At 42.5% G+C, this 17,608-nt stretch overlaps 1 protein-coding gene and 1 long non-coding RNA gene across 6 annotated transcripts in view; one reads left to right on the forward strand and one right to left on the reverse strand.

The window, feature by feature from the left end:
* Positions 1–17,608, forward strand: part of GARNL3 (GTPase activating Rap/RanGAP domain like 3) — a 206,986-nt gene that overhangs the window by 158,431 nt on the left and 30,947 nt on the right. For all 5 annotated transcript variants that reach the window (XM_049895409.1, XM_049895412.1, XM_049895411.1 and 2 more), the window contains 7 exons: positions 380–484; positions 1,509–1,583; positions 4,540–4,651; positions 9,177–9,275; positions 9,648–9,764; positions 10,513–10,685; positions 12,342–12,500. In XM_049895409.1, the coding sequence (XP_049751366.1) occupies positions 380–484; positions 1,509–1,583; positions 4,540–4,651; positions 9,177–9,275; positions 9,648–9,764; positions 10,513–10,685; positions 12,342–12,500 (840 nt within the window). The remainder of the gene's footprint in view (positions 1–379; positions 485–1,508; positions 1,584–4,539; positions 4,652–9,176; positions 9,276–9,647; positions 9,765–10,512; positions 10,686–12,341; positions 12,501–17,608) is intronic.
* Positions 1–17,608, reverse strand: part of LOC126082662 (uncharacterized) — an 86,450-nt gene that overhangs the window by 35,001 nt on the left and 33,841 nt on the right. The gene's annotated exons all lie outside the window — the stretch shown is intronic.

Raw genomic sequence — 17,608 nt, forward strand, 5'->3', positions numbered from 1 at the left:
CATAGAATTCAGGATGTTGTGTTCCAGAGGCAGCACTCTATGCGAATGGCATCCGCAGAGCTGTGCTACATGGTGGCCCAGATCACACTCTTAATAAGTTAGTAAGAAATGGAGCCACCCATTTGCCTGATTTCAAAGCCCATGCTCTCTGCCATTACTCAGTGCTGGCTCTCTGCTTGTTGACTTGTGTTTTTAATCCCTAGCATCTAGTACAGACCCTGGCACATAGTAGGTGCTTCGTGAATGTTTATTGGATGAACAAGTACGGAATGTAGAAATAGGACCATTTGGACAAATAGGTTTGAACAGTGTGAAAAAACCAAAAGGCTGAGATTTGACAGCCATGTGTGGAATTCATAACTTGTTTTTCTTTTTTTAGAACATGCTTAACAGACGATCTTTTAGTGATGTCTTACCAGAATCTCCCAAGTCGGCACGGAAGAAAGAGGAGGCCCGCCAGGCAGAGTTTGTTAGAATAGGACAGGTAGGTTTTATTCTGAGGCCTGTTTGCTAGACTTGTAGTTGCGAGTCCCATCCAAACTTGATGGCCCCCCTGCAAAGGCTTTTATGTTTGCATGCTCTTGTGGGGCTCTGTAATTTCCTTAGGATTGTTGTGGGAAACATGAATGAGATTTTGACACCCAGGTAGGTGTAGTCCTCTGCAGGTGTCAGTGAGAGTAAAGCAGTCTGGAGAAGGGGGAACGTTACTGACTCGAAGCAAAGAGGCCACAGTGCCTGGCTCTGGGCTCCCTGTTGTCAAGAGAGCATGTACCACTTGCTTGCTTCCTGGGAATTTTCTAAGGCATGGGATGCCAATTTGGGAAAAGCCCCTTGAGCTCCTCCCTGGCAGGGGTAAACAGAGTGGCTGTGTCACTCAGAGAACACCTGAATTTCCACCCTGTTACTGTGAAGCAATCATCCCAATCATCACCTTATTCCAGGCTTATGGAGTAAACCGCTCTCCCTTTGCCTCACTGCCACGTGACACTGGTATTTCTCAGTTCCAGGGGCAACACAGCTTTGACCCCACGTCACAGCAAGGAGGAACACTGCCAGGGGCAGAGAAGGTCTGACCAGAAAGTAGGGAGCTGAGCAAGGCGGGTGGATGAAGAAAGCTTAGAGACAAAGATAACTTTCTCCCAAAACAGCTGCCACTATTACAAAGACTTTTAAACACTGGTGCTTGTTTAAGATACCCACCCTACTTCTAGAGATTCTGATCCATCAGGATTGAGGAGGGACCTAGAAATCATCTGTTTTTAATGAATCCATGGTTTGAAAATCACCGTACTGCTCTGGGTTAATGCGGGTTTTAGAGCACTGTAATCAGGCTTTACCACATCCAGCTGACTAATCCCTTCTCTTCAGTGATAAAGCAATGTGAGAACCTGAAAACTTTGGCCTGAAATTACTCTTGCTTATTAAATCTATTTGAAATCATGGTTGTTTGTCCTGTTGTTCTTTTGCTGCCCAATAACAAACTTTAAAAGAGGCCTCTGTTCTTTAAGGCGCTAAAACTGAAATCCATTGTGAGAGGGGGCGCTCCATCAAGCTTGGCGGCTTCTGGGGTCTGTAAAAAAGAGGTGAGTTGATGATCCTTTCAAGTTGAGCTGTGAATGTCTTTTAGCATCAATGAAGTTATTTATATTCTTGGAAAGAGGCTTGTGGGGCAGGAGGAAGTAGCGCTTGTCTATTGTGGAGTCCTCAGGGGAAGCCCCAGATAAAGTTGGGTAGACATTTAGTGGGAACCCCTCTTCTGTCTCTACTATGCATGTGCCTTCACGTGCTTAAATGGAGCAGAGCTACCGGGCCAGGCCGGGTCACGCAGGCTGGGTTCAGCAGTGATTCTCAAGCTTCAGTGTGCACACAGACCACCTGGACATCTTGATCAAATGCATATTCTGATTCAGGAGGTTTGGGGCAAGGTCAGGGCTCTACGTTTCTAACAAGCTCATGTGTGATGCCTGTGCTGCTGACCCCAGATCACACTTTGAACAGCAAGGTCCAACAGCAGTGTTTCTCGAACTCCAGTGTGTATTAGAATCTCCCCCAGAGTTTCTGGTTCAGTGGGTCTGGAGGGAAGTCTGAGAATATGATGCTGCTGGTCAGAGGACCACGGTGGAGAAACCACTACTTGATCTATAGCTCACTGAGCCAGCCAGAAAATTCTGCAGCCTATCTATCTACTTCTTCTCGTTTCCACTTTCTATGAAGAACTAGGTGATAATGAAGAAAAGAAAGGGAAAAAAAAAAAGAAGCAAGTTGGAGTACAAACTTCCTATACTCATGATTTTGTATTGTGAAGTATCACCCTATACACTTAATAACTCCGTAATGATGTCTGTGTTCAGAATATGTATAAATTATTTAAATGAAACATTCACAGGCAGCACGTTACTAGAGAAGTGTCCATTATAAAAAGCAAAAGAATTATGTCTACAATTACCTTCATAATAAAAGTGTGAAGGATTTGTATTTGAACTGCAGAACCTGTATGCTTTAAAGTCTGGTTTCAGGAAAATGATGAGCTAAAAATACAAATGATGCTAAAAACCACAGCCAAATTAAGGCTGATGGTAAGGCATCCTTCCCAAAGGTTGCAGAAATTCCTACTATCTACCTGTCGTGAGTATAGTAGGAATTTGCAGTGTTGCCAGGTACTTTCTAAGTATCAAATTCCAGTGAGATTTAATAACATTCTTAATAAAATGTTCTTAGGGGTCTACTTAGGATTCTACGCTTAGGCAGGAAGACCTTGAGACCCCCTCCTTCCCTGCAGAATCTCCACTGAGACCCTCGGGGCAGAAGTCGGTTCGCTACACACTGGCAAATGCCGTCAGTCATCAGACCAAAGCCTTTGTGGCCAGATCGGAGTTTATATCACTGACACTTCTTGCACTGATACGTATTCAGTGGTTCCACAGGCATCACGGAGCCACCAGCCCCTTTGAGAACCCATTAAAGCAATGGGACCCCACACACACACACCAGGGAAATATACAATGGTACATATGCACAGCATTCTGTATTCAGTTCTAGAAGTTTCACAGACATCCGTAAACCATACATCCTCTAAAGGCCCCTTGGATCTGCTGGGTTAAGAACCCCTTTTCTGCCTAATTTTCTAAAATCATGTCCTTTGATCAGAGAATATTTTGTTATTAAGAGTTGGTTGTTCTGTCTTCACATTACCTAATGCTCTGATGTCTATGTCTGTCTGATTGGCATTTATATTGACTTTACTTTTTCGTGTCTTCTTGCTATAAGTCACAAACTCAAGATTGCCAGAAATAATCTTGGGAAAATGCCACTTGAATTAATGACCTGCACTCGTGTAGCTTTTTCAGTTTATAAAATGTTTTCACATTTTTCAGGTGATCTTTTCAGAACAGTACAAGCTGGCATGCTAGCAATTAGAGTATTTTGGGAGGCTTGTGGGCTTCTTAAAGGGAGATCATGATTTTTCTAAGATAGCAATGATGCACACAGTACTTACCTCAGCCCTCATGACACCCTTTAAGGTAGTCCTCAGAGTCCGCACATCTACTCAGGGTATGCAAGCATGTGTGCCCCCAGTGCATACAAACATACACTTGCACACACATGCACACACGTGTATAGCCCCAGGTGGGACACCAGGCCCTTGTGTCTAATTGAGAGCAAAAGTGAAGATGTAAGACTTTGCCTTATCCCTGAGAATCTCTAGGAACTTCCTTTGTCCTTTGAGGCTGAGCCAGGTGGCTTGGAGGGAAGTGAATGATTCTGTTGAAAATGTTCACAATTCCAGTGTGACTAAAAACCCACTAAACAATGACCCACCAGCTCCAGGCATTCACACACAGCTCTGAAGCAGTTGTGAGGGCGAGTTAACAGCTTTATATCTGAAATGAAAGTGAAATTAAGACTCAAGGAAAAAAGCTCACATGCTGTGAATATGTCACACGGGGGGATGTGAGTAGTTTATTGGTAGCACTTGACATTTTCCTATAAGCAGATGTTATTTTTGTTCTTTTAGGATTTTCTAGCCTTAAATGAGCCAATAAGCATTTTCATATTAAGACAATATCAATCTCGTGCATTGTGTATGGTTTAATAATTTTGCTGAATCAGCAACACAGGAATCTGACTTTTTTAATACAGTTACGTGGGACTTCCTTTTATGATGCAGTAATATGAATTCTCCAAAAAATAGGCAACAATTGGTCCACCTTCCAGGTGTTAAAGAAAAATGCTTTAAAAATCTTTCCAATGCTTTGATTTTCCTCACGGAACATTTGAACAATATAGAGACAGGTCATGGTGCCAGAAACAAGTGAATCTATTCTTTTCCTATCGCATATGGGTTTGCAAGGAGACTTTTCTTCTTAAGAAAAGTAACTGAGTCCAGACCTCATTGAGCTACTGGGGTTTAGCGTGACTCTGCTCCCACTGGAGTATCTGTGTTACTGCTTCAGGATTCGTACTGTACATTTCCATTTGATGGGCCACAGTGTATTTTTTCTGGTACACTTATTTTCCAATGCTTGTGTCGCCTCGCAGCCTTGGGAGCCCCAGTGTTTCTGCAGTAATTTCCCTCACGAAGCTGTGTGTGCAGATCCCTGGGGCCAGGCCTTGCTGATTTCCACTGATGCTGGCGTCTTGCTAGTGGATGGTTAGTGAGTAGCTGCTCCTACAAATGCTTTATTTGTGTAACTTATAGTATTTTTAATGTGGGTGATCACCAGTCAACACCCTTTAGGCCATAAATACGTCTTCAGAAGTAAGGTTAGCAAAATTTCATTACCTTACAAGTTAACCCCTTGTTTTCTGGGCAAACAGGGAAGCAAACTCGAGGGTGAGCCATGCATGATTGGCTCATTCCTTCCCCAGATCTCTGATTAGTCTGTAGAAATTAAATTACCTGCAAAAAAGGATCTACTGTTTGAGCCAGTACTTGTCATGATTCCGACATTCTTCCTGAGATCAACAAAAACATGTTATTTAGAGCCTCTTTGTTTTTGGTTTGTGGATATCAGAGACATGCTCTCCTCTCTCTCAAAGCCTTTTTTTTTTTTTTTTAAGGTTTCTGATTCAAAAAGTATTGTATTCAAAACAAGCAATAAGAATCTTAGAAAATCCATTTTTTGATGGTTATAAAAATGAAAAGATTTTGACAGGGAGATATATTTTGACTCAATGTAAAATCAAACTTTCTGACAGACAGGTAGATCAGACTGCCTGGAGCAAGAGTCGGTTCCCTGTCTATCAATTGGGCATGCCATTGGTGAGGGTGCTTTAGAGGGAATTCAACCTTGGATGGGAATTTTGACTCGTGGACTGTATGGTCCTCTCTAGCAGAAAGCCCCTTTGGGTCTTCCACATACCTAATGTGACCTAAAGGGGCTGAACACCAGCAATGGTCCTCTCCTGGGGCTCAGAGGGAGCTGTGGACGTTGAGACAGCATGTTTTAAAGGCAACTCTGGGACTGCATGGAGCAGGCCAACCCAGTCTCCAGTTGCTATAGAATGCTTTATGAGAATACTGAAAGCTGCCACTTTGAGAGTCACGTAATGGCCTAAAACTATGCGGTATCCGCCTGCCCTTCAGTACTGACTTTACTCCCTCCCTCAGACCGTCACTCAGTACTAAGTGCCTGCTATGTGCCTGGCACCGTGCTAGGTACCTTCTGTAGTATGATGAGAGAGCTGGACTACTCTATAATGGGCTTGTTTCTGACCTTATCTATTATTTTTATGTATGTTTTAATTGTATGTCTATAACATAATTGTACATGTAACTAATTTCATAAAAGATAGATAATTTAAAATTAAGAAATTCAGAATTTGAATTAAATATTTAATTTTAGGAACTACAAAACCATTAGAAAATCTTTGTGACCTTGGAAAAATTACTTAACCTCTCAGGATTTCCTCAGATTTCTCTAAAATGGGGGTAATTTTTAAGTACCTGGAAAATCGTTCATAACAATTAAAAAAAAAAAAAGACAATAAAATGGGGATGATGACAACTAACTGGAAGGGATCATGGGGATTAAATAAAGTTACCTGTGTTAAGTGCTTAAAGCATTGCCTGGCGCATGGTAATAGCTTATTAAACAACAGCTATTACCTTGGCTATGTCCCTATGAACTTGCTATAAGTAACAAAATCCTTAGCTTTTCCCGGAAGTGCAACTAAATAAAAGAATTTATTTTAAAAAAGGTTCAAAACAAAACAGACCTAGAGGTTGAGTCCAGTCTTTTAGGATGAAGACACTGAGACCTAAAGAAATTGCATATGCCTCACCCAAGATCATGTAGCTGGTGAGTGGTACTTCTGGGACCAGAACCCAGGTGGGACTCCTTGTCCAGTGCTCTTTCCACTCAACCAGCTACATTTTATTAAAATTAAATTCAACCTTACCAATATTTTTTTCTTTACCTTAGCATAGACTCCCAAAAAGACAGTCCTGGGCAAATAATTTATGAAAAATTTTATGAATCAAAGACAGTAAAATTCTTTCTGCCTTTTTGGGAAAGAGAAAGCAGTATGCCTGATATTGACTATTTGTAAGGCTTGCTTAAAAGTAGAAAAAAAAAATTCTATTTGAGGTGCTTCTCTTTCTTTAATGTAAAATCCGAACCAAGATTACCAAATCCCTTTCTGAAATTTTCCTCTTTATGTTCTCTGAATTTAAAAAAAAAAAAAAAAAGGCAGTCTTAAATAGGTGGTAGCCTTATACACTTAAGTTTATTACTTAGATTTATTACTGAGCTTTGATTTAATATTCAGATTATTTTTTCATGTGATGCTTCCCTGTTCGCTTTTGCTGAAAAGGAGAATAACCCTTCAGGCTTTCTTTTGTATTCCTTGTTGTGCTTTTAAGCCATATTCTCTTCTTATTTCTTCGTTTACCTTTTTCTTGTCTATACTTAATCATATTGTGCATTGTTTCCATGAGTGAATCTCTCTATTTCATTTCAGGTTGAGTTCCACTCCATAAGCAGAGGCCATCCTGTTAGCCTCTGCTTAATTTCATTAAATTTACCGGCACGATAGTCTACTCCTTTCAAGGTCATTTTTAAAAATCAAGATCCTTTGTGTTCTAAATGTAGCAAAACCTACTTTGAAGGGAGTCTAAATACTGATAAATATGCTGTCGCCATTTGTCTGGTTTTAAAGTAATAGAAAAGCAGGCTGTAAATGACTGTGAGCTTCTTCATGAAGAGATTACAAGAGGGGAAAAAAAATGTTAAGAAACAATCCTTAGGGTCCGCATGTCATTTCTCACCTCCTCTTCTTTCCTATGGTGTGTGGAAACAAGTTCAGCCATCTGGCAAAGATTTGATGGAGAATAAATGTTAATTTACTCTGTACAGTTTAGCAGCTACCTAGTATACCACTGTTTTAAATTTTTAATGAGGTGCTTCTACCGTTTGTTAATGCTTCACATTACTGTTCCCATGGTTGCACAATCAATCCATGGGGATGTGGTACTGCTTTTACGCTGCAGCTGGTTAAGATCAGGGGCTTCGTCCCTACACGGACTTGGGTTCTACGTGCTCAAGGTGTGACCTCGAACAAGTCGTTAACACCTCTGAGCCTCAGATTCTTCATTTGTGAAATGGGACTATTACAAGTTCCTACCTAATAGGGTAATTGAGACATTTAAATTAAATAAATGGAACACTTAGCATTAGGGTCTGGCGTGTAGTAGGCCTTCAGTGTCTGTTAGCTGCTGTTGCTGTTGCTGCTATTGTTGTTACAAAACAAAATGAAATAATCATAGTTATTTAGCCAAACAAATACTGGAGTGACCCTGTGTTTTGAAAAATCAAGTCTTCCCCCAGCCAAGTACAAAGACCCTGAGAGTCTGTTTCTTTTTGCAAAGGCCTGGGGTAGAGGAGGAGGAAAAGTGGCTGACAGGCTGTCATCAAATTTACATTTGCCCCAATAATTAAGGGGAACTTAGAGATGAGCCCTGAGTCTAATGAGAGCTTAGCAGGCTCTGTGCTCTGAGAAATCCAGAGCCCTCACAGACCTGCTGTAAGAGTGGGAGAGCCCTCTCCACTATGAGCAGTTACTTATCCTGATGGCGAAAGCTCCACTCCCTCCTGAACACCACCCAGGGATGGATGGGCTTCCAACCAGACTTAGATTCCTGGAAGAGGCAAGATGCTCAGGGATCCTCGTACCTAAATTATCACTAGACAAACCCAAGCCCGCAACAGCAGAGCACCTGAAGACATAAGTTTCAGACTTAGTTCAGACAAAGAATGAGATAGCCAGTTCTACCTAAAATGCCCACACCATCTGTGGACTGCCTTGCTCCTATTCTGGGTCAAGCTCAAAAGAGCCCTTTTTGCTTACAGAACAACATAACTCCTTTAGCTCCCCATCTTCTAGGGCCCCCCAGGAACAAAGTAATTGCTAGCAATTTAAGAGCCCAGTAAGTAAGCTAAAAACAAATCCTATGTATATTCTGAAATGTCTTTAATCGTCCATTTGCCTGAAATCTTCCTGAGCATTTCCACTTATATTTGATTTTCCTGTTATTTGGGCAATTTATTATATTTTTCTTTAACTTTGACTTATTTTAGTCTAAAGAAGAGATTTCATATTCCCATATGGAGAAATACTTAAAATTGGTAGGCAAACTACAACTGATACAGGTGTGTTAGAGTAGGGTGAGTTTTTATTTATTTTAAATACAAGAGAAAATATTAATTATGCTTTCTTGGGAAATATACAAAGTGACGTAAGATATGGTGTAATTTCAAGCATTACATAAAAATAAAATACTTGAAAGAAGTGGCTGATATTATTCTGTTCTGTTTTTTGTTTTAAGTTGGTGTTCAGTCCTTTGGTTACAACCCCAGTGAAAACTGGGATTGAAAGACGTTGCTTTTACTTTGATAAACATTAAGGAGAAGAATATAGTTTACATACCCCTGCTGCTATGCTCGATATATAGAGTTCTGAATGCATTTGAGAAGGAAACGTCAGTACTTCTCCCTGAGCTGAGAAGAGAATAGTGCTTGAACTTAATGCACAGACCTGATGAAAGCTCCCGAAGCTGACTTCCTTCCTTGGCTAGAGAGACCTGGGGTCCTAGACTTCCTACAGGCATGTTTTATAGGCGCTAGAAAAGTATGGGCTATGGTTGCAGTGCTGGGTAACCAGGTGTCCTTTTCCAGATGACCTTCCATCAGTGCCAGTGTTTGACAAAACTCTGCCAGTGAAGCAGATGCACGTGTTGGAGACTCTGGACCTGCTGATTCTCAGAGCAGACAAAGGTGCTATTCCCTTCCACACAGTGGGCTCTGGGAGGAAAAGAGCGTATAGCCTTCTGTGGGGGACACTGAGGGTGGTCTGACTGCCTAGGTAAGCCATGCCAGCTCTTCCTTTTCCTGAGGCCTGATGGTCAGGGTCCCTTGGTGGCCCATTTGTTCTCTGGGGAGAGGTGATGAGGGACAGAGAGTAGGGCAGGAAGGCCTCCTTAATTACATTCTTAGATAAAGGGGATCTGGGTTTCTGCTGAATTCTGGAACACCTCAAATCCTTACTCTTCTAGCCCTAATTTTCCTACGCAGTCTGCCCTTTCAGTTTTTCCAGGTCATTTAACTTTGCCGTGTTAATCTCCTCTCCAATCTTTTTTATTTCACTAGGAAAAGATGCCCGCCTCTTTGTCTTCAGGCTAAGCACTGTGCAAGAGGGCTTCGAGGGAAAACAGGTTGTGAAGAGCAAGTATGACTGCAGAGAAAATAAGCTTGAGAAAACAAAAGGTGACTTGGTTCGTCTTTTAGTGGCTTCTGTTTAATTTTTTTTCTCAAACTGCTCATGTTTTACTAGAAATAAAAATGAATAGGAATTTTATTTTATTGGTTTTTTTTTTTTTACTTGGAAACATCACAAAGATAGCATCATTGTTCTTTAAGAGAACCTTGAAAGGTAGAAAAACACGTTGAGAACCAGAGGAACTTTCAGGCCATATAAATGGTTTGTAGGTAAATTAAGCTCCTCAAGCAAGTCTGTGAGTGAAGAGATTTTTACGCACTTTGGTCCCTGAAGGAAACCCTGGCAGTACAGTGGTTAAGAGCTACAGCTGCTAAGCCAGAGGTAGACCATTTGAATCCACCAAGCGCTCCTTGGAAACTGTATGGGGCAGTTCTCCTCTATTCTATCGGGTCGCTACGAGTCGGAATCGACTCGACAGCACCGGGTTTGGTTTGGGGGTTTTTTTGGTTTTGGTTCCTGAAGCTCCGATCTCTCATTTCAATTCATGTGATGTAGCAGGTATGAAACTCAACCCACAAATTCTAGAATACAGGGAATATGACTTCCTTAATTTTTCGCTAACTCAACCTAATTTTATTTCAAGCTCCCCTCTGCTTGGTAGCAGAAACTTTCTTAGTCCATTCATGGTCCTCCTCCCTTATTTCCCATTTCCTGGGGTGTGCTTAATTTCCAGGGTTGTTAGGTAATGCCAAGGCCTCTTGTCATCTGTTCAGTATCATTTATTTCTCTTCCCAGGTTGTCACTTGTATGCCATTAACACTCACCATAGCAGAGAGCTGAGAATTATTGTTGCAATCCGGAATAAACTGCTTCTGATCACAAGGAAACATAAGCCAAGCGGGGTAACCGGCATCTCATTATTATCTCCCCTATCGGAGTCACCTGTTGAAGAATTCCAGTACATCAGGGTAGGCTTTCTCTTCAAATCACTTCTCTCCTGGCCGAGATGTCCTGAGGCAGACTCTCTCCTTCCACCCAGAGTGTGTCAACCACTGGTGGTGTTCCACTGCTCATTAACCAGCTACGGAAACCCTCTCCTCTGGTACCCGAGTTTCCCCAGAAGACTAACACAACAAGGGCTCTTCCCTACTCCAGCCAGCTTGTTCATCCCAATGAACACCTATAGGTGCTGTTCTATGCACTAGAAACACAGTGGTGAACAAAACAAAGTCTCTCCTTTCATGGAGATTGCTTTCTAGTTGAAGGATAACAGCAATAAGCAAATACACATATGACAGCAGGCAGAAATAAGTGCTGAGAATAAAAATAAAGTAGGATGCGGGAACAGAGAATAATGGAAGGGGGGTGGTGAGGGTGGGTAAAGAAAGGTAGTTCTCTTTTAGAGTGTCTAGGGAAGCCCTCTCTGAAATGATTACCTTTGAGCAGAGACCCAAATGGACTATGGGAGTGAGGGATGAGGATATCTGGGCATTCCAGGCAGAAGGAGCAGCCACTCAGGGGCCCTGAGCCCCTGTCCAAGGCACAGTCAAGGGGCTGAGGTGGCTGGAGCAAAGTAAACAAAGCAGTGAGGGCAGAGTGCCCTGGGGCCAGATTATCTTGAGCCCTGAAGGCCACTGCAAGAACTTTGGCTGCAGTGGGAAGTCACCAGAAGGCTTAAAGCAAGAAGCGACATGTTTTAAAAAGATCACTTTGGCTACTGTGTGGAAGGAGCATAGGGGACCAAGACTAGAAATAGGGAGACCTGCAAGGGGCTAATGCAGGATCCCAGCAAGAGATGCTGGTGGCTTTGGTAGCTGTGAAGGTGGGAAAAATCAGTCAGCAAAGATGCCCTGCTTGCTGTAGTCAGTAGGGTTTACTGATAGTGTGAGGTTGAAGCCTTGTGAGAGAAGCTTCTTCAGAGGTCCCAGAACAGTACCAAGTTCCTTCCCTGATCTTCCATCTTACCATCTGTTATTTTTTTTTAAACTATCATACATTAAGGTATAAAATATGTCAAACATTAACCACGAAGGTAAAGTACACCTGTAGGCAAGATGAGAAATTATTTTTGCCTAAATAGAGTTAAATACCCTGGAATCTGCCGTATCAATTCATGCCAATATCTGATTTAAGGGGACAGAATAGCGTAACAGTTAAGTTTATCAGCTCTGAAATCGCATTTCCTGAGTTCAAAACTGGGCCCTACCACATACAACCCATGTGACCATAGGCAAGTCACTTGACCTTGGAGCCTTAGTTTTCTCATCTGTAAAATGGAATAATCGCTGTACCTACTTCATAGGGATGTTATAAGGATTCAATGAGAACAGTGCCTGGCATGTGGTAAGTGCTCAATAAGGTTATTATTACTGTTATTGCTATAATAATAATTATTGTATCTTACAGAACAGGGCCAGACTATCTGAGGGCTAAAGCAGACTGTACCATTGAATCAGTTTTATAAAATTGTTTCCTGGTCTCTACCCTTTCCTTTGGACAAAGGTCTGCGTCCTGAAAACAGATTGTGGAAGGGAAAAGTCTGATGTGATCCCTGGGCCGTGGGGAGTTGATAAGGTGGCCGCTCGGTGTTCTAACCCCTTTCTCCTCCATCATCAATCACATAGGAGATATGTCTATCTGACCCTCCTGTGGTGATGACCTTAGTGGATGGGCCAACTGAAGAGAGCGACAATCTCATCTGTGTGGCTTATCGACACCAATTTGATGTGGTCAATGAGAGCACGGGGGAGGCCTTTAGACTGCACCACGTGGAGGCCAACAGGGTAAGTTGACAGTTACAGGGACAAGTGGGAATCAAAGAAGACTGGGATTGGTTATGCCTTCTAACTTTGTGATGCCATGATTAGGATTTCTTTAAACTTGCATACTATTTATCATATCAGTATTATGTGATATACCATTTAGGCAGAACGACATGACGCTGCCATTTTTATAGATCAAAGTAGTTTGGTCCAGTATAATGAAATGTTCCCCTTGCCCCATTCAGCTTTTCCAGATCTTGCCCTGCCATTCCATCTTTTTGAATAAAAGAGAAATGAAGAGTCAAAAAGCTAAATACAAATAAATAAGTAAATGAGAACATTTGCTTGGCAATTCGTACCAGGAGAGCCTTTGGAGAATAAGGTTGCTCACTGTGACCCTGCATGCTCACAGTTTGGGGAGTGGGTCGCTGGGGAGGATATAGCACCCCTCAATCCCTTTAGAGCCCCACTGGGAAAGGAAGAAGAGGTAGAACATCATTAGGAGAGGGTCTACACCCACTGCCTTGAGCTGCATAGACAACAGTGATGTCCTGGGGTTTGGACAGAATCTAAGGTCCACCCGATGCTGCCCTAAAACTCTAAAGATGACTGTTCGGGCGTCTGAACATTAACACTCACTAGAGGGTGGTGAACACCACTCTCTGATCTGTCACTGGAGACTTCAGCACTGAGTTAGCAGCTCACAGAGCTCTTCAGTCTGTTTATTGCTGTGAAGCAGGGTGAGGCCTGATAACATTTGAGCCACTTTAAGTTTGCATAATGCAGTGCCAGCATTCTGCTTAGGATGGCAGAGAATTGGAAAGTTGCCCCCAGGGGAGAATATAGTTCCTCATGAGGCTTCCAAACCAACAGGCTTCCTCCAGTTATGTTCAGTTAAATCAAACAGACTGCAGAATTCTTTCCAATTATGCTTTCTAAGAAATTGAAAAGTATGACTTTGTATTAGTACATGCACTACATAAATATTCATTAAAATTTGTTAATTAGTATGTTAAGAAGATGAACAATTAGAACAAGATTTTAAGAAAAGGAAAAATCTAGATATAGTAGGAGGCCTTCTTATCTTTTACTATTAGGCTGTTTTCAATCTCAGATTACTCTGTCATTGCTCTTTTATATATTGGTGATGTCCAAACTTGTCTGCAGTTGGTGTTATCTGAGGAGCTTCGAGAAGTACTGATGCCTGTGTCCCAGAGACTTCTTTGGTCTTGGGTGTGGCATGAGCTTTGAAACTTGTCAGTGATCCCGGGTGATTCAAATGTTCAGACAAGTTTGGGCTCCACTGGTATACATTGCTTTTCAGCCCTGGCCGTCATCACCTGGAGAGCCTTTACAAAGAGCAGTGCTCTGACCCCACCCCAGATCAATTACAAGTTCTACCTTCCACCAAACATTTGAACATAATTCAGAGAAGTTCTTTGCCACTACATAAAAAAATATTGCCCCTCCTCCATTGTCCAATCACATGTTCACATTCTTTAAAGCCTCATCAGAAGTACGTTTAACACCCACATTTCTAACAACATTCTGTTGCTGGTGCCATATGTATTCTCTAACACTATAGAGACTTTCTCTATAGCTCTCCTCAGCTCCTTCTAAGCCCTCACCAGAAAGGCCTTTGACGTCATAATTCTACAACAGCCTTTTCAAGGCAGTCTAGGATTTTACTATTAAAAAAAAAAAAAAAACTGGTTTCAACTCATAGTGACCCTATAGGACAGAGTAGAGCTGCCCATAGGGTTTCCAAGGAGCGCCTGGTAGATTTGAACTGCCAGTCTTTTGGCTAGCAGCCGTAGCTCTTAACCACTACACCACCAGGGTTTCCAGGATTGTACTATTAGGAATCTTAAAACTCTTTCCACCTCCACCCATTACCCAATTCCAAAACCACTTCCACATTGTAGGTATTTGTTAGAGTAGGAACTGCACTCTGGTATCAAATTCTGTTTTAATTCTCTAGTGCTGCTGTAACAGAAATACCACAAATGGATGGCTTTAACAAACAAATTTATTTTCTCACAGTTTAGGAGGCTAGGAAGTCCAAATTCAAAGTTTTAGCTTGTGGGGAAGACTTTCTCTGTTGGCTCTGGAGGAAGGTCCTTGTCTCTCCAGCTTCTGCTTCCGGATTCCTTGGAGATCTCCATGTGTCTTGGCATCTGTCTTATCCCCAGCTCTGCTTCTTTCAGCTTGCTTGTTTAATCTCCTTTATATCTCAGAAGAGATTGACTCAAGACACACCCTACACTAATCTTGCCTCATTAACATAACAAAGACAACGCGGTCCCAAAGAGGATTATAACCACAGGCGTAGAAATCAGGATTTACGACACATATTTTGGGGGACACGATTCAATCTGTAACACCCAGTCAGTCCCTTCCCTGCCTTCCTAAGATTTAACCTGTTTATTCTAGTTGAAAAGTCCCCATTTTGTTTCAGAGATGCTTTTGACATGTTTTGGTTTTTAAAAAATCGTGTTTAAGTGGCCAAATATTCATCAGTTATTCATACAGAGAAAAAAATTTTATTGAATTTCTTTCCTATGGTGATTTTTATTTATTTATATTCGATATCTCAATAATTCATTGGAATGTTTGTAGTTACCTTTTTCTCTTAACATGAAGGCCCAGGAAAAATTAGGTCAAAAACAATTTTTCTAATTACTTGTGTCTTGTTTTGAAAGCTATGGAGGAACAGTTCTAAATTTTTCTGTCCTTGCTTCAGTTTGCTTTTTAAAGCAAAGATATAAAGTTTTTCCCCAAAAGAAAATGTTTAAAAAAAAGAAAAAAGCCCCCACACGAGTCTTCGTGGCTCAGTGTGTTCAGTACCTCCTTCAGTAAACTGGCAGCTGACGAGCATTGGTTGAGCATGCGTATATGCTTAGTCAGACACACTTGCCTTTGCAAGGAATTTACTGTCTAACTGGGAAGATAAGCCCTAGAGAAATGAAAAGGCTAATGAACAATGTGATTTATAACAGCTAGTCAGGAACAAACCCTGAGGGAACGGGACTAGCTTTTTACCGAGGTGTCCCTGTGCAGTAGAGGCAGGAAGGAGAGAGGGTGACACAGCCTAGAGCCATTGGGGATTTCAGTTGAATTCAAATTAGGCTTACTGCCTACCTGCTCTGTGCAAGGCACCCATGTTATTGGTCTGGCCTACTTTCCTGCCCCCATTCCTCCTCTTTTCTCAGCCAAGCCTATTTCACCCCCCATTTCAGGCTTCAACCTTTAGTGCAGCATTCTGAAGCTCAACTTCAAGTTCATTTTACCGACAGGTCCATTGTGACCTACTACCCCAGCTCCAGCAGCCAGCCTTGGCCTTGTGCCCAAAACAAAAGTCTCCTCTGGGAGGACCTGCAGACCTGGTAACTGATCTGGGTCTCTGGCCTGTTTCCCATGCCCAAGTCTTCATCTTGACCATCTGCCCAGAACCTATGGCTTCTCAAATGGGAGTCACCCCTGAATCACATGGGAAGTCTGGAAGGCGGACCGCTGAGTGGCTACCTCTGTTAGCTGGGGTATAGACTTCTGCTTTTCACTTTTTTTTCCCCATATAAAAAAATTAAAATCCAATGCCTATGTCATACTCTAGGCCTACTATATCAGAATCTCTAGGAGTGAGGATCTGGAATATGTATTGTTTAAAAACTTCCAGTTGATAATGTCCTTACCCGGTTAAGAAAGAGCACTGCAGAGGCTGACTCCTGCCAGCCCACTGCCTGAAATAGGCCTCACTGTGTAAGCGTTAATAAAGGGCTAAACAAAATGCTATAGAATGCCTGCAGAGGAAGTGATTAAGTCCAGGTGGCAGTCATCTGTCCCTGAATCTGGCCCTGTGGCAGGAGCCCTGCATTGTTTCCCCTTCAGCCTGAATCTCAGAATACAGCTCAGCTCAGTGCACCTGTCAGCACAGCCCTGGAACCCCTTGGTAGACCTCCTTGACGCCAACTATTTCCCTGGTGTCTGTAGCCACCATGCATATACTGTGGTCTAGAAGGCTGCCTGAACTTCCTCTACTCCTGTTACCACCACTACCCCTGCCCCCTCCCCGCCACACACACACACGCAGAGGCTGCCTGTCTAGTTCTGCCTTTCTCATTGCAGTTTAGTCCTACCATGACGATAATAAACACAACCACCATTGAGTGACCACTTCTACTTACGGCACTGTGCTAGAGTACTTTATAAGCATTATCTCCTGGAATCTTCGCAACAACCTTTGAGGGAAGTGCTGTTCACATCCCCATTTTTGCAGAAAAGGAAACTGAGGCTCAGAGAAGAGTTGCTTATTTACCCAAGACCACACAGCTAGTAAGTGGCAGAGGCAGGACATGTACCCAGGCTATCTGACCATGCCCTGAAACACAGCATGCTATTGCTCCCTCAGCCATGTCCCAAAGTATCACAGGGATAGCAGGTCCAGGCCACGAAGCTGGTAGCGCTTGGTCCCTCCTCTCCAGAAGTTCAGCGTCTGGCACAGCAGACACGTAAAGCCTCCAAGCTAAGTGTAATAAAACTGAACAAGTGCTGGGGACACCTGAGGAGGAAGTGATTTTAGGTTGAGGTAGTGGGGCTGGAAGGTCCCCCTGGAGGGGTACAGGTGGGACTCAAGGACTGTTCCCCATTGGTGCTGTCTCCATATCTAAATAATGCTATCAGCTCACGTATGTTGAGCATTTACCAAGTACTGGTCCCTGGGGTAGGTGTTTACACAAGCTGCCTCACTGAATCCCTAACATGTCAAGCAGGGCTTTGAACTGGTTATCAGGTTCAAACTCTTGTTGAGAATTTGCATTCCTAACAAGTTCCCAAGGGGAAAAAAAAAAAAAAGTTCCCAGGTGCTGCTAATACTACCAATTCTGAGAACCACTAATAGAGCAAAAAAAAAAAAAAAGCAAAACCAAACCCACTGCTGTCAAGTTGATTCCTACTCATAGTGACCTCTCAGGGTTTCCAACGCTATAAATCCCTGCGGAAGCAAACTGCCGCATCTTTCTCCCTCAAAGCTGCTGGTGGTTTCAAACTGCTGACCTTTTGGTTAGCAGTTGATCGCTTTAACCACTTCGCCACTAGTGTTCTTTACCAGTAGAGCGGAGCATCTAAAATTA

Source organism: Elephas maximus, chromosome 9 (assembly GCF_024166365.1).
Source record: "Elephas maximus indicus isolate mEleMax1 chromosome 9, mEleMax1 primary haplotype, whole genome shotgun sequence".
In the NCBI taxonomy this organism is placed as follows: domain Eukaryota; kingdom Metazoa; phylum Chordata; class Mammalia; order Proboscidea; family Elephantidae; genus Elephas; species Elephas maximus.